The following is a 12470-nucleotide window of genomic DNA, read 5'->3' as shown; positions in this document are numbered from 1 at the left end:
ACGCTGATGAGGAGGAGGATGCGACTTTTGAGAAAATCGCAGAGATATTTGATGATGCTTCCCCGGAGGAGGAAGTTGCAGGTCCCACCCATCCTGTTGCCCCAGCCTCAGCCTTAGCCCCAACCCCAACCCCTGCCTCAGCCCCTGAGCTCGCCGACTTGATTGAGCGGTTGGATAGTGTCGAGGGTCGACAGAAGACCCTACTGAAGAACCAGTCAATGATCTTGGATGCAAACGGTCAGATCCTAACGTTTATTAAGGAGAAACCGAGGGGCTCCAATGAAGATTCAGACTCAGAGTCACTGGATATTCCTTTGGACTATGTTGATGATCCAACCATGCCTCCTTCCATCATTGTGACACCTGATGCTACGACTCTGAGAGTCGTGATTGTCAACCCTGAGGATGTTGCTGGGGTTCGGTTTCAGAGGACTAGATGCCAAAGATGCAAGCCAGATTGGTTTAAGGACTACACCGATCCGACGAGGAAAAGACCTCACACTGATGCAGCTGCACCAGAAGAGGAGGCTACACATGACACTACACAGGTGTTGAACCCCACTACAACAAAAATGAGTTTTCTAATAACCCGAAAAGTCGCCCCTGATTAGTCGCCCGTGGAAAAATGACCCTGAAGGGTACATTAGGGGCGACTCGAGGGTCGCCCCTAAAAGTTGAAATGTTGCCTCAAAAATTTGAAAATTTTGAATTATTTTTGTCGATATGTCGCCCCTGATACTCCATTAGTCGCCCCTAATACTATACTATGTCGCCCCAAATGGTTGCACGTGGCATATTATCAGGGGCGACAATGTCTCCCCTAATAATTAAGTATTAGGGGCGACGTGTCGCCCCTAATACTATACTCTGTCGCCCCAAATGTTTGCACGTGGCATATTATCAGGGGCGACAATGTCGCCCCTAATACTATTTTATTTATAAAAAAATAAAAAAATTAATTAATTAAATACAATTTTAAATAATTATTTATCGAAATTATTATTTAAAATTTAAATAATTGAAAACAAATATATTAAAAATAAAAATATTATATTAAATATTCAAATTAGTTTATTAAAATAACAATTGTACATATTCATAATACATTAACATAGCAAATATTCATATTGTTCATAAAATTTAACAATAATTAATAATAAAATAAACCTAGTCTCCTAAATCAGCTGCCTCGTCCTCCTCCCTATTGTCTCAACTTCATCTCTCTTCCTAGATTCACTGACCCAATCTTCAGGGACCTAGTGCTTTATTTTTCTTCCCATGCAATAACTGAAAACAGAGAGATATAAGAATCATTTATGATTGATTATTATCAATACTTGTATAATCACACACTCAAAAAGACATGGAAAAAATATATATGAAAGTTAGAAGCAATAAACATGTGCAGAAGAATATCTTCATGTTGAAAACAAGAGCATGATAGAGTTGCAGCACACCATAGCTTACAAACATGAAATTTAGGATCATTGTTCTGAGCTAATGTATTAGCAAGCATACGACTTTGAACAAAGCCAGGAAACATAATAAGATGACAACAAATAACAAGCCAAATATTCTAGTCTCTAAGTAAATTAGATGATAAGAAGTCATCTTTGTTTACAAAAAGAATGGTGAAACTACAATCATGACTACATCCAATGATTCCAGTCCTTACAAAAAGAAGTTTGGTTGTTTCTTTCAAGCCAACGTTTCCTGCAAATCAAATAGCTACATCCACATAAAAAAACCATAACTTAGTTAAAAGTCCAATAGTCCATAACCACAAATCAATTTAGCCAGTGAATCCAATAATTCAATTTTTGTTAACTAATTTTGCATTGTTTAATCTGCTATATATGTTCATCTTCTTGACATAACAGATGATATGTGTGTGTGTAGAAATGGCTTCTATAACTAATAAACTTATTTATGATGTTCAGGTAGACCTAGGCATTGCTGTTCAAAAGGCCTGTGAGAACCTTACACAACCATTCAAGTTTTTATATCCTTTGGATATCAATATCAAAGACAAGATTGAGGCTATAGCAAGATCATATGGTGCCAGTGGTGTTGTATACTCAAAACAGGTAAGCTTCTACAACATTTTCATATCATGTAAATCTTTTTGATTTAAGAATTGCTGTTAAAAGATTAATTAATAATGGATGTGAGAACCTAAACAAACATGATTTCAGAAAGTTCTATTTAAGAATGAAACAATGTTTTGTTAAGAACAAAACTTCTGAATGAAAGAGAAGGTTTGTGATGTTGTGTTATTCTACAAATTTTCCTAGTGATATAATATACTGAGTGAATAAAAAATGTGATTGTAGATGAAGTTCATGGCAAAGTTTACATGTTTAACTCATGAAATAAAGTTTTCTTTTGCCTAAATAGGCAGAGAAACAGATTGAGATGTACAGCAGACAAGGGTTTTCAGGTCTGCCCATCTGCATGGCCAAGACTCAGTATTCATTTTCACACAATGCAGCTAAGAAGGGAGTCCTCAGCAGCTTTGTCCTACCAATAAGGGATGTGAGGGCTAGTATTGGGGTTGGATTCATATACCCTTTGGTGGGAACAATGAGTACAATTCCAGGACTTCCTACAAGGCCATGCTTCTACGAAATCGATCTCGACACCACTACTGGAAAGGTTATTGGTCTCTCTTGAACAAGGCCTCTATACTTTGGCCAAAGTTTGGATCAAGGGCTGACTTTTCATTACCATGGTTTGATGGTTTTGCTAAAATTGTATCATGCCATATTCCATCTGTATTGGATAACTAAACATATTTCTTTTTTCAAATAAAAGAAGCATGTTAAATTTGAGTCTTGAATGCTTATAAATAAGCTTAATCATGAACATTTTTTAAAGGTTTAAGTTAACTGTATAACTGCATTCCTTTTTGTTTTGTTTATAAATGACCTAACCTAAATAATAAATTAGATTTATTAATTGGTCCAAGAAAAAAATGAGAGCCAAAAATAGATAGAAAAAAAGGTTGTGCTAGTGATAGTCAGAAGCTGATATGTGTAATAGCATTACTGCTAAATGCCAATAGATAAATTCTCAAAGAAACATACTTTCTGTTATTTTCACTAATGATGAGTTGGTTCAATTTAATATAATATATAACATAGATTAAGATAAACTAAATATTTGTATTGTTAAAAAAGTCTAATAGAGTAATAGACTAATCTAATACAACACAAATCAATTCTAAGTCCACAACATAATAGAGAAATCACACCAAAAAGTCCAAATTGCATAGTCTAAATATCTAATAAGTCTAAAAGAAAAATTCAAATTCAAACAAGAATGTAGAAAATAAAGTCCAAACCAAAATCCAACATTCATGGTGATATCAATTTCCCATGGCCACCCGTGCCAAAGACAAAGCAAATGGATACATGAATAAATAATAATGTATGAGATAATATCATATTAAGGGAAATACATAATGTTAATTGAAATACAACTCTAAGAATTAAGTTGCTTGTTACCTTGAAATTAATTTCCCATGAAGAACAAGACATTAATTCCAAACAAGTAAAATAAAGATAGTTCTGATTTTTTTTTACTAAAAACACAAGACATTAAATCAAAACAAGTAAAATAAAGATAGTTTTGAATTTTTTTTTATACTAAAAACAAGACATTAATTCAGAACAAGTAAAATAAAGAGAGTTCATGAAACTATTATACTAAAATTATGTCAACCTAATCACAAAATACAGAATTATTATATCCAATATAAACACAATTTCAGCAACAAAGCATGTGAAATATTTTTACTAAAAAACAGAGAAGTAATGATCCAAGTAACCAATCACAAATTTAAGTATATGGCCCATTAGTGTGACAAATCAAAATAATCAAAGAAAAATGTCACTGCAGCAATGAAAATAATTATTGTTAAGAAATTATTGAAACAAAAACAAACCCACCGTGAGCACTAAGCAGAGATAACTTCCAAGAAACTGAAATTAATGAAAATTGATATGATAATTTTCTCACCCACCAAATCTAATCCAAATTAATGTTCACAAGTTATAAATCTCAATCACAAGAATAAGTAAATAACATCACCAATTCAAAATATCTAACAGAAACAAAAGAGTTGGAATACAAATCTCTATCTATATCTATAAATCCAAGTAACCAACATTTGAGATTTGACAAAACTCAATCATCCAAAAGATGCAAAACTGAAAACTTAATCAAAATAAAACAATAGAGTTATAAACATACACAGATGATAGATTTACAAAAAAAAAAAAAAACATAACACAAAAGCAATCAATAGATAAAAAAGCAAACAAGATAAACCAAGATATTTAGACTTATACCTCTATGAGTAGTGAGCCCGTGTGAAGCTTTCGGAGGGCTGACCCCCGCCGTTCGTCCAAAGCCGCAACCACTCTGAGACCCACCATTTGTCCTGAGTTGTCGCCGTTCTGAGCCCTCCATGTTGCCATGGAGATTGATAGAAGCAGTGTGAGAGAAGGAAAGACATTCAGATTTTCTAACAAAAAATAATGCATCAGGGGAAAGAAATAGAGTAACCTGGATTTTAGTGGGTTCTCAAATTCCACCGAGACCTCTGCTGCCACCGCCGTCGTGGCCGAAAACACCTGCAGCGTCGAGACCTCTTGCAGCTCTGAGCACCCCTGCACCGCCGAGAACCACCTGTAGCGCCACCGAGAACCTTGGCCAAGATTGTCCAGGCATCGAAAAGCGTGGTCGACCAGCAGCATAGCCGTTGTCGAGCACCATAACCACCAAGAACAACTGCACCGTCGGTTAGATGGGGAACCCAGCCGCACAAAACTTCTTCTTCTTTGTTGTGCTGAAAAAAGAATGAACCCTAATCCCTAAAGCCCCAAACTGAATATATATGTATTTCTTATTAAAAAACTGATTTTAATTAATCAATAAAAAAGTGATTTTTAGGTCTGATTTTTTAATTAAAATTTTCTTATTTAATTCATTAATAAAAAACAAATTTTTAATTTTTAATTATACATTTTCTTAAGAATATATTTATATAATATATATTTTTTTAGAGCCCACTTTGAGTATCATCAATACTCTTTTAGAGCCCATTTTCCATTTATTTTATATTACGGTGTATATACAATATTGTTACACCCCCAAATTTGGAGATTCATTTGTCTAATCTCTTAGCTCGCGAGATTGCAGACCGAATATATAAATTAAAGAAAATATGACCATTTATACAAATGAATATATATATATATCCAAAAGCTACATCATTGGTCTGGTTTTAGCATGAGCTAGGCGCGCATCACTCGGTCGCAAGTAAATCGTGTATACCTTTCGGGGGCCGCGTTGCGCCCCCAATCCCCCAAAACTAGGGCGTTTCACCCCTAGACCCCGACTCGCTGACCGAGCAGCGAGACCCCCGTGAATAATTACTGAAAGGGGTAAATAGAGTCAAGGCATACTCTAATAATTTTCTGTAACCATGGGGTAAATCAATGACCTTGATAAAAAAGAATCCAACAAGCAATCACTCAGCCCAATGAGCTAGCCTAATTAGCCAACAAGGCCCAAACCCATGTAAGTGGGCTCGCGTATACAATGTATCATCCAAACGCCCAAAACCATACCCGAACATGAACCCGGATACGCTCAGTTAGCCAGGGACCTTGAAACAGTCAAGGCTCCCACCACATTCGCCAAGAATATTTCGGAAAGAAACCACTTGGAACGAGTACAACTTTTTATTAGTTCAAGAGTAGTAGCTGTTTACGATTTTGAAACCAAAAGAAAAAAGTTTTCCCAAACTTGTAACCTATTACCAGTTTTAAACTTGTAACTGTTACCAGTTTTAAACTTGTAACCTGTTACAAGTTTTAAACTTGAAAAAGTTGTAACCGGTTATAATTTATCTCATTGCTGGTTACCTGAATAAATTTTTTTAAAAAAGGACAATTTCATATTCAAATTCTCAACTCATAAATCAATTGTTGGTCTCAATTTTTTTAATAGAATTGTAGATCGACTAATATTGATCTTAAGTAGCATAAAATCAATCGAAATTGTGAATGAAAGTTTACAATATGTGGGAATGTGGAAAATTTTGAAACTTAATTGCCAACAAATAAGAGTATAAATCCTGTAAAATTTTTGGTAGAAAAAGATAGTGATCGAGGTAGAATGACATATGAAATTATATTATTACATTAATTATCTCTTTAATTAAAATTTTAAGATGGCATATATGTAAGTTTCACTATAAATAATATTGTTTCCATGATTACAATAAAAATTGTGACTAAAAATATATTTAAAAGTCTGTAGCTAAAAGTATTAGCAACAAAAATAATAATTTATTGTGACTAAATATATTTTTGCTCAAGGACAAATTGTTACTGTATAATACTTCCAATCACAAATAATTATTTGTTAAGATTAAAAACGACATATAGTCATAAAAAATTTATGTTATGACAAGAAATCATCAATGATAATTTATGTTATGCATGGAAGGTCGGTTCCTTAAAAACCGACCTGCCATGCTTCTCTTTGACTAACATGATAGGTCGGTTCCCTGAGTACCGACTTATGAACATATATTAAGTCGGTTTCTGTAGAACTGACCTACCATGACCGATGCCTGATGTCCAGATTGTAGTAGTGATTGGCCGCAGCCAACATGATCTCCTGGCCGCGGCCTCCGCGCGAACATGGCCCAGAATATGACCTGTGGCCGCGGCCGTGCGACAAATTTTTCTTTAAAATTTAAATTTTAAATGTAATTATTGGGGGCTATAAAAGGGATTAGGGTTGACTTTTATCATAACTTTGGATTGCGATTTTTAGAGGCTAGAGCAGCAGAGGAGGAGGAAAAAACATCATCATCTATATTCTTCAATCTAGTTTTTCATTCTTCTCAAAACACTTTTATTTTCATTGAATATTTATGTTTATGAATATGAAATATGATTATGAAGTAGTTTTCTTTATAGTTAAGGGTTATTTCAAAATCCTAGACATGATATCTTGAATGCATTGATGAATTTTTTTTTTTTTTATCCCCTTATATTAAATTGCTTCTATTTTTCTATTTGAATGTCATGGATCTTGTAAAATCTTGTTTAGATGGCCACTAATTAAGGTTTTGCATTGTTCTACTATCATCTTAGGATTTCTATTCACCTAATAGTTTAGGATTCTAAGTAAAGTGATAAATTGCAATTAAGGTATTGTGACGGGTATTCTAATTGTGATGAGAAATAGAACCTAGGTTAAATGAATTGCATGCTTAATGAATTTTTTGCCTAGATTAACCTGTTTCCACAAAGTGTAATGCTTTTACTAGGTTGAATAGATTGCATGCTTATTGAGTTTATTGCTGGGTAAAAAGGGTTAATTAAGAGTGCTTAGCTTTAATTAATTATATTAGGCAAACTGGGATAATTGACTGCTTAAGTGTTATCTGCGGGGTTAATAGTTTAATTGGGAATAGGGAATATTATTCATCATTGTTGATAGATTGATTGTTGAAGGTGGAGAGTAATTCTTGACTATTTCTTTAATATCGTTATATCCTTAGTTATTCAATCATTGATATTTATTTCATTTTATGTTTTCAGCTATTAAAACTAAAACCCCTTTTAATTTTAATCTAGTATTAGCATTGGTCTATAATTAACTGTCAGCGTTGGGGTCAATAGCGACACATTTTAACTGTCGGCATTGGTCTCGAATTAACTGTCGGCGTTGGTGTCAATAGCGACAGTCAAAAGCAACGGTGACAGTTATTAGCTGTCGGCGTTGGTCTCTTTGCCTACAGTTTTTAACTGTCGGCGTAGAGTCACACTAAGCAACTACGACAGCCAACAGAGTTGACTGTCGTGGTTGGGTGTCGGGAAAGCCCAATTTTGTAGTAGTGAGTGAGAGTGAGGATGAGGGTGCGGGGAAGGTGGCGGTGCGGCTACAATCAACTGGCTGAGATCGAGAGTGAAGGTGAAAGTGAGGGTGCGGCGACAATGGCGGTGAGGCTGAGATCGAGAGTGAGAGTGATAATGAGGGTGGGGGTGCAGCGGCGACGGTGGCGGTGAGGCTGAGATCGAGAGTGAAGGTGAGGGTGAGGGTGAGGGTTAGGGTGAGGGTGCAGCGGTGGTGAGGCTGAGATCGAGAGTGAGAGTGAGAGTGAGGGTGAGGTCTGCGGCAATAAATAAATCGAAACTATAAGGCAAAGAGGAAAATGAGGGTTTGCGGCTGTGTAATTAGGTTTATGCAGTGGAGGAGAATGATAAAATGTATCAGGGGCGATATTCTATAATAATTTTCACAAATGGAGAAAATTTCTCAACATCAGGGGTGACTTATACCACTATCAGGGGCGACTCATGATGTGTCGCCCCTGATTTCTAGAATATTAGGGGCGACGTGTTGCCCCTAATAATTTTCACAAATGGCGAAAATTTCTCAACATCAGGGGCGACTAATGATGTGTCGCCCCTGATTTCTAGAATATTAGGGGCGACGTGTCGCCCCTAATAATTTTCACAAATGGCCAAAATTTCTCAACATCAGGGGTGACTTATACCACTATCAGGGGCGACTCATGATGTGTCGCCCCTGATTTCTAGAATATTAGGGGCGACATGTCGCCCCTAATAATTTTCACAAATGACGAAAATTTCTCAACATCAGGGGCGACGTGTACCACTATCAAGGGCGACTAATGATGTGTCGCCCCTGATTTCTAGAATATTAGGGGCGACGTGTCGCCCCTAATAATTTTCACAAATGGCCAAAATTTCTCAAAATCAGGGGCGACTTATACCACTATCAGGGGCGACTCATGATGTGTCGCCCCTGATTTCTAGAATATTAGGGGCGACATATAGTCGCCCCTAATAGAGTCGCCTCTAAAACCAATATTTCTTGTAGTGCCCTCTCAAGAAGCCTGATCGCAAACAGTATTGGATAATGTCCAAGTGGCTGCTTGGAGACATCCCTAACAAGACCCCGAGGAATGTAAAGACTGGGAATCACGGTCTAGCGTGGTTTCTAATGTGGAAGACACCCCAGTCGTGGCTCAATGATGGGGTAAACCATTTATACCTAATGACTCGATAGTGGTAGAAAGTATGTTTTGTTTTCAAATTTACAAGTTCTGTTTTTATTGGCTCGATATGAGCTCGATGATAGCTCGATTGGAGCCCGATAAGGGGTTTACCTAGATCGATATGAGCTTAATGAGAGCTCAATATGCTCTCGATAGAAGCTCGATTGGCTACATAAGTTTTGTTGTTTACCGTTTGAGATTAGCTCGATGTGAGCTCGATGGGGCTTGTTAGTAGATCGATAGGGGTGTTGAACTAGCACTGTTGTTTATTGTTTTAAATTAGCTCGATATGAGCTCGATAGGCTACACAACATCTGTTTGTTTACTATTTGAGACTAGCTCGATGTAACTCGATAGTAGATCGATAAGAGTGTTGAACTATGATTGTTGCTTACTATTTGATATTAGCTCGATGTGGGCTCGATGGAGCTCGATAATAGATTGATAAGGGTGTTGTTTACCGTCTGAGAATAGCTCGATATGAGTTTGATGGGGCTCGATATGGACTCGATGAGATCGATGTTTAGTTCGATATAAGCTCGATAGTGCTCGATGAGAACTCAATTTATTCGTTTATGCATCACTTTTTAGCCATTTATGTTGGTCTTTGCTAACTTCTGATATCGTACTCCCTTTGTAGCATATTGATGGGGCAGAACACGTGCTTCGTATGCATCGCAAGTATTTTCGCAATACATATCGACGATGCAGTTGTGATGAACATTTATTTCTCACAAGTCATACCTACCCGATATGATCAGTACAAGAAAACTGCCGACAAAACAAAGTTCACGTGGGATTCTGACGTTATGTCCACGTTGACCGGCATCGAGCAGTAGTTTCTTGGATCTTAGGGAGAAGTTGAGGATGTATATTGGTGCCAGAACTATGAACATCAACATTGGTTTGCCATTGAAGCTTCTATTTCAAGTTGGACTCTCACTGTTTATGATTCAGACAACTCGGTGATTAGTGACGCAAAGTTGGAGGAAGTTATGAATCCATGGTGCTTTTTGCTTCCTTCTCTGTTGATGCAGAGTAAATTGTTCGCTGATAGCTTGATGTTGAACATCCCTGCAGTAGGAAAGGGGCCGCATCAGTTCACTTGGCGTCGCAAACAGAAACACAAGCTCACTCAGTCAAAGAGAAGGTAACAAACATCATCTTCATACTATATTTGTTTCTAACTAAAATTGTCGTATTATACACTTAATGTTTACATTTTTTTTACAGTGGGGATTGTGGTGTGTATGCTGTCAAGCATATTGAGCATTTCATGGCTGACCTTTCCTTGGAAACCATCTGCGATGAAAATACAGAGGTGTTTAGGAACAAGTGGACCACAGACTTGTGGTATCGAAATTTGACCTTGATGATTGTATATATACAGGGTCTTTACATGTACAATTTTTTGTTCACATTTTTTTGTAAGTTTCATAGGCTGTTATCGAGCTATATCGAACTGTTATCGAGCTTCAATCGAGCAATATCATTTTCATATGCATTATATAGCAGTTATTGAAATAATATTGAGCCATATTGAACCATTATCGAACTACTATCAAGTAAAGTCGAGCTACTATCGAACCATTATCGAGCTACGATTTGAAGTCAGTTTAGAAGCTAACATACATATTATCGAGTTCATATCGAGCAATTATCGAGCTCACGTCGAGTTAAAATCGAGCTCATCGAGTTTAACATAACTTTTAAGAAAAATCAAATAAAAAAGAAGGGAAAACAACCTAGGTTATTAATACAACAAGTCCAAATGGGAAAAGCGAGTATATAGCCTAGCTTTGCATGTAGCCTTGTTGTGGCCAAGACCACCACACATGCCACACTTGTGCTCTTTGCGAATGGTTTTGCCATTCGATAGAGTGCGGTTTTTCTTCCTTCTTCCCACCTTTTTCTTCTTCGGTCGACCAACTAGTTGTTTTTCAATGGGAACCCCAACTTGCATTTTCTCTATGTTCTCGGGAACTTCTCAATCATCCTCGTTGCCAGTTGGGTAAATTGTTTCTTTGTACGACTCCCTCCACATCTCAGTAGTGTAATATGGGGAACACAATGAGTAAATGTTGATAGCGTTCAGGATGGCCGCAACCACACCATGAACACAAGGGTAACCCATTATTTGAAACTGGCCATAGGAGCATGATTTGGTTATCGAATTCACCTCACCATCACCTTTTGTGTCTACCACATGAAATTAAAATTGTCCAAGAGGATGGACTTTCAAATACCTTGCATCATCTGCAATGCCTGAGACAGCTTTTGTAACGCCCTACTTCCTTAGAGTCGTTACTAAGTGAGTTTAAAATGTGCAATTAACCTGCTAATCGAGGTTTTAAGAAAAAAGTGTTATTAAACTATAAACAAAGTCTTATACTTTGAAAATAATTCCATTCATTGAAAGTCATAAAGCATTTAATATTTGGGATCCCAAAATACTATTTAGAAATATTTACAACTCAAAATATAACTAAAGTCGGCTAAACGACAAAATCTAGGTTTAGTACAACCATCTCCCAAAAATACCCCTAGCCGTGGCAGCCAGGCAGGCCAAACATGTACGTACCGCTTCACGCTCTCCATACTCATGGTTGGTCAACTTTCCCCTTGCCCTTACATGCACCATAGAGCACCCGTGAGCCGAAGCCTAGCAAGAAAACTCACACAAGCAAGTAACATGCATATTTAACACTCAACATGTAATCAAGCCGCCAATAGGCTCAACATGTACGGCTGTGCCGTCCCAGGTGCTTTACTAGGCCCTGGGTTCGCGGTCTGCACCGTGAGGATATCCTAGGTATCCTTTAGGGTCTCGCCCTGGCAACTCGCACTCCGCGTGCTAAACGTTGCTCCCAGCCCCTTGTCGTACTCGGCGTTGCCGTTCTCGGCCTTCGCCGTTCCCGGCTCTTGCCGTTCACTCACATATATGCACACATAGCATAAGTAAACAAATACTTAAACATGCATAAGCACAATCAATGGGGCTACGCCCTGCAACACAATCATATAGGGTCGTGCCCTGCAACGCAAACTATAGGGCCTCGCCCTGCTCTACGGGTACAATAGTTTTCTTACTTGTGCCCCGAGCTTTCCAAGCACCGATGTCCCGAGCACAGTCCCCTAGTCCGAGCCTTGCTGAAAACCTAGCCACAACGCATCAACAATATCCATCCATCAAGTTCTAATCCACTAAATAGCTTTGGATCATAATTCTAGTCTCCGGGACCTTGAATTCTATCAATCCGAGTGATAAAATCCATCCCGAGCCTTAACTTTTGGTTTCCCAAGCCGTCAACCTCTTTAAAGCCCAAAAATGAACTAAGTGTCGCGGCCCCATGAGCCTATG

At 37.5% G+C, this 12470-nt stretch overlaps 1 protein-coding gene across 1 annotated transcript; it reads left to right on the top strand.

Annotated features, from left to right (window-relative positions):
• Positions 1-2323: 2323 nt before the first annotated feature.
• On the top strand, positions 2324-2831 carry LOC133793530 (formate--tetrahydrofolate ligase-like). Its single transcript, XM_062230860.1, has one exon. It carries the CDS (start codon positions 2416-2418, stop codon positions 2671-2673), a length of 258 nt encoding a protein of 85 aa, XP_062086844.1. The 5' UTR covers positions 2324-2415; the 3' UTR covers positions 2674-2831.
• Positions 2832-12470: the final 9639 nt, after the last annotated feature.

The sequence above is a fragment of the Humulus lupulus genome, chromosome 8, assembly GCF_963169125.1.
Source record: "Humulus lupulus chromosome 8, drHumLupu1.1, whole genome shotgun sequence".
Classification (NCBI taxonomy): domain Eukaryota; kingdom Viridiplantae; phylum Streptophyta; class Magnoliopsida; order Rosales; family Cannabaceae; genus Humulus; species Humulus lupulus.
This window is presented reverse-complemented; position numbering and strand designations above follow the sequence as displayed.

Excerpts from the sequence above, each read along its gene's own strand:
- LOC133793530 (XM_062230860.1), top strand. The coding sequence starts at position 2,416 with ATGTACAGCAGACAAGGGTTTTCAGGTCTGCCCATCTGCATGGCCAAG.